Consider the following 4,740-nt stretch of genomic DNA (forward strand, 5'->3'; position numbering starts at 1 on the left):
TGCCGGGGGACATTTGTTAAAAGACATGGGTCAGTGTCTGAGCTGGGTCTCTGCTGTGTACACAGGAGGGGGGCAGCCTCCGCACTGCCCTCAGACTCACTGAAGAACGAGTGCACCACAAGGAGCCCAGAGAAATGCCCGGGAGTGGAAAGCCCGTATTTGTGGCAGTTGCCACGGATGCTGTGGTTTTGTCACATGATCTTACTGTTGTGTCCCTCCACAGCACACGTGGCCACTGCGGGCCACTGGTTCTTCATCTCTCCTTAGAGTCCACCCAAAGGCAGAAACCTTCTCCCTGAAATATCCTAGGCCTCAGTTTTGTGTATGAGTTCAGGGGTGGTCGGTCCTTGAACCAGTCCCAGCAGCCCTGGGGAAAGGCCTGGTATGTGTTAGAAACCATGTTCTGGGGCAAGTGCTGAAGCCATCACGCTCCTTCCACTGGTGACAGACAGGCCCAAGGAAGCAGTCGGTTAGAATGCCCAGTGGGATCCGCTGCCAAAGACCCCAGGCTGGGGACTCATGGACACGGGGGCTGACCCCAATGTGACAAAGGGTGCTGCTGGAGTGTGGTCAGGAGTGTGGTCAGGTCCTGCCCTCCCTGTCCTCCCTGTCTCCAAGCGCAACACCAGCCGTGCTCCCAGGCAACGTGTGGCTTGTTTCCTGTCACACCTCCTTAGGAAATCTCCAGTGGGCCCCTGGCCTCAGAACAAAGGGATCCCTCAACACCCTCGGGTGGCCCCTCAGAACCTGGAACACCTTTCTGACATCCCCAGCTGCCCAACTCACTCCTCAGCTCTCAGACCACGGTGCTGAGCTGTTCACCATTGAGGCACATTTATTGAGCACCTGCAGGCAAGATAGGAACTGAGCTGGACCCCGGTCACCAGAGGGCTGAGGGTCCTGCCTCCCCTCAGGGCTCACCAGAGGCTGAGGGTCCTGCCTCCTCTCCAGGGACATCAACAGGAGTCCGGGAGACAGAACCAACAAGCAAGCTCATAGTCAAATAGCCCCAGGTTTGCAGAGTGACTGTTTGTGAAGGAGACGTGAGTGACACAGAGTAGCCCACCATGAGCAGGTGATGAGAAGGCTGGGGAGAGGGCACTGCAGCAGAGGGGTGGCAAGGCCAAGGCACGGGGCAGGATCCAGCATAGCTGGTCAGGGAGGCCAGTGGCTGGGCACGGTGGGTGGAGGGAAAGGAGGTGTGGATGAGGAGGAGGGGCCAGAGGGGCCAGGCCAAGCAGGGACAGGGTAGCAACAGAGGGCCAGGCAGGGACTGGGAGGCCACAGGGAGGCCCAGGCAGGGATGGGGTGACTTTGGAAAGTGGCGGTCAGAGGCAACACATTCTGGCTCACAGACCCTGGCAGTTTGAGGAGAGCCGTGGGCTCCAGCTTGGTGTGCTGTGGGGCTGATCCTAGGCATGTGCTACGGGCACAGTGTGTGGACAGTTCTCGGAACTCACGAACCTGCGTTAAGTCCCTTGTCTACAAACACTGGCCCAGAGGAAGGGACCCTGGTGTCGGGCTTACTCCTTTCTCCAGAGCCTGTGGGACCCACAAACAGCATGTCCAGCAGGCAGCTGGACACAGGGGTCTGGAGCTCGGGCACTCACTGCTGGACCTGAGACTTGAGGGTGCCCAGTGCCATCAGCAGTCATGAGCGGCTGAAGTCCCAGGCAGGGAGGGAGGTCAAGCTGCAGAGCTGGCCAAGGAAGCAGCCAGTGCCCATTGGCCATGAATGCCTTTGAGAAGGAGAACATGGTCCCCAGAAAAACTGCCCCCAGATGGTTGTTCACCGTGAGATCCCTGGATCTCAGCACATCCTACTGCCCCGGGGTCTCCCCAGACGTCAGACTCACCTACTCACAGAAATGCCTCCCTCCTTAGAGAGCTGGGCAGCCTCGGGGCTTCAGAGTCACATCACGGGCAGATGATGCTTCCCCAAGCACGGGGCAGGCAGCGTGTCAGAGGCCGGGCGATGGAGCATGATCCCAGCTGGCCTCAACAGACCAGTTAAAGACCTCAACCTGGTCCTGGGAGAAGCTGGCCACACAGGGACTGGAGGAGCAGTCACCAGACTCCCCACGGTGGGTGCCTTAGGACAATCCCTCGCACCCACAGAGAGCCTAATTAGCCATCGCTAATGAGGCTCAGGTGGCCCCTGAACTGTCCACAGGCCCCTTGGGCCGGCTCCCAAGGCCACGGGGAGGAAAGCCACGGGCCTGGGTTCACCTGCTGCTGTTCCCCACGCCCTTCCTCCCCTTCTCTTCCCCTGGGTCTCTCCAAACCCCTCTCTGTCCACTCCTCGGAGTCCTCTGCCCTCCCCTTGCCCACTCTCATTCCCCTTCGCTTTTGTCGGTGCCCCCACCCGTACCCAGCCTTTCTCTGCTGTGGTCTTTCCAAGTACCCTGCTTGTCCTCCTGCCACTCATTCCTGTCCTCCCCTGGCTTCCTGTGTCTCTGACTCACTCGGCCAGTCCCTCCTCCTCCCTGGGCTCCTTCCTGCTTGGCTTCCTCTGCCTCTTCTTCCACAGGGGCCTTCCTGTCTGAGTATGCTGCTCCTCCTGCTCCTCCTCCTCCTGCTCCTCCTCCTCCTCCTCCTGCTCCTCCTCCTCCTCCTGCTCCTCCTCCTCCTGCTCCTCCTCCTCCTCTCTCCCTCCTCCTCCCCCTCCTCCTCTTGCTCCTCCTCCTCCTCCTCTCCCCCTCCCCCTCCCGCTCCTCCTCCTCCTGCTCCCCCTCCTCCTCATCTCCCCCTCCTCCTCCTGCTCCTCCTCCTCCCCTCCTCCTCCTCCTCCTGCTCCTCCTCCTCCTCTCTCCCTCTCCTCCTCCTGCTCCTCCTCCTCCTGCTCCTCCTCCTCCTCTCTCCTCCTCCTCCCCCTCCTCCTCCTGCTCCTCCTCCTCCTCCTCCACTCCTCCTCCTCCTGCTCCTCCTCCTCCTCCTCTCCCCCTCCCCCTCCCGCTCCTCCTCCTCCTGCTCCCCCTCCTCCTCATCTCCCCCTCCTCCTCCTGCTCCTCCTCCTCCCCTCCTCCTCCTCCTGCTCCTCCTCCTCCTCTCTCCCTCCTCCTCCTGCTCCTCCTCCTCTTCTCTCCCTCCTCCTCCTCCCCTCCTCCTCCTCCTGCTCCTCCTCCTCCCCTCCTCCTCCTCCCCTCCTCCTCCTCCTCTGCTCCTCCTCCTCCTCCTCCCTCCTCCTCCTCCTCCTCCTCCTCTCTCCCTCCTCCTCCCCCTCCTCCTCCTGCTCCCCTCCTCCTGCTCCTCCTCCTCCTGCTCCTCCTCCTCTCTCCCTCCTCCTCCCCCTCCTCCTCCTGCTCCCCCTCCTCCTCCTCCTCTCCCCCTCCCCCTCCCGCTCCTCCTCCTCCTGCTCCCCCCTCCTCCTCATCTCCCCCTCCTCCTCCTGCTCCTCCTCCTCCTCCTGCCCCACCTCCCCCTCCTCCTCCTCCTCTCCCCCCTCTTCCTCCCCCCTTCCCCCTCCTCCTCCTGCTCCTCCTCCATCTGTGGACTGAGACCTCTGAAATCATGAGTGCCAAATGAAGTTTTCCTCCTCTAAAGTGTTCCTGTCAGGCTTTTGGTCACAGTGGTGAACAGCTGAGTCACACAGGGGCTAACCCGGGGGCTCCGTCCCCAGCCCTTTTCACTGTGGGACAGTTGCTGACACTGGTCTTGAACTGACAGCCCTCCTGTGTCAGTCTCCCTAGGTGCTGGGATTACAGCTGTGTACCACCACCCAGCTCCTTAGCCTCCCTGACAGGGTGCGACCTCAGGGTCTCCATAAAGCCCACCATTTAGGGATGGGCCTGTTTTGTGTGCAGGCCCTGCTCTAGCCACTGCAGAGGCAGGAGTACAAACCTGGTCGTGTCTGCTTGGCCTGTTCAGGAGACCAAGAGACCACAGAGATCCTGTCTGCATTGTCTCTGCTCAATTTTCTGAGTCCCAACCACCTGGTGTAGGTTAGAGAGAGTGTAGGGGTGGAGCCTGAGGTGGAGGGGTGGGGGAATGAGGCGGAGGGCGGGGCGTGATGCGGAGGGGCGGGGCAGTGATGCGGAGGGCGGGGCGTGATGCGGAGGGCGGGGCGTGAGACGGAGGGGCGGGGCGTGAGGCGGGGGGCGGGGCGTGAGGCGGAGGGGCGCAGAGTCACCTCTGCACAGATTACCACCGCCTGCCTGTCAGCTCATGGACGCCACCTGCCTGTCCTTCAGCACCATGGACAGGACTCGGGCCATGCTGGGTGTTCTGATACTTAAACACCGAGATAAAGAACCAGTGGTAGAGTTAAGGCCCCGCCTAACTCTCAAGGGTTCTTGGCCCCAGGTCGTTGTCACCAGTGGGGCGGGCAGCAGGACTTGCCCAGGACCTGATGCCTTCACAGCTGGAGGCGGACGGTGGGATCTCCTCCAGAAGGCCGCTCCCCACCCACCCAGCCCTGCTCTGCTGGGTCACGAGGCTCACCTGGTGCACGTTCACTGTAAACTGCAGCAGTCCCGCCATTCTGCACGGAATGCCTACCCGGTGTGAGGCCCGCCTCGAGTCCTCCCAAAGTCCTCCCTCCAGCCCCTGCCTCCGAGCCATGCCATGATCCCCTGAGAATGAATCTTGGCTGGGCCACAGCCTCAGGAGCCCGCCTTCTGTCCTGGAGGTACTGACTGCATCCTCCATTGGGGGGTGTCTCCGCAGGTCCAGGTAACTGGAGCCCAAGCACGTCCTCAGAAACCCTTCCTGGCCCATCACGGGGCGCAGACTGGCAGGTGG

The 4,740-nt window shown here is 61.8% G+C and overlaps 1 protein-coding gene across 1 annotated transcript in view; it reads right to left on the minus strand.

Annotated features, from left to right (window-relative positions):
- Positions 1 to 4,479, minus strand: part of LOC114082302 (olfactory receptor 10A7-like) — an 18,469-nt gene extending 13,990 nt beyond the window's left edge. Inside the window, 1 exon segment of the mRNA XM_071604900.1 lies at positions 4,441 to 4,479. Coding sequence (XP_071461001.1) covers positions 4,441 to 4,479 — 39 coding nt within the window.
- Between the last annotated feature and the right edge of the window lie 261 nt (positions 4,480 to 4,740).

This window comes from Marmota flaviventris, chromosome 18 (assembly GCF_047511675.1).
Source record: "Marmota flaviventris isolate mMarFla1 chromosome 18, mMarFla1.hap1, whole genome shotgun sequence".
Taxonomy (NCBI): Eukaryota; Metazoa; Chordata; class Mammalia; order Rodentia; family Sciuridae; genus Marmota; species Marmota flaviventris.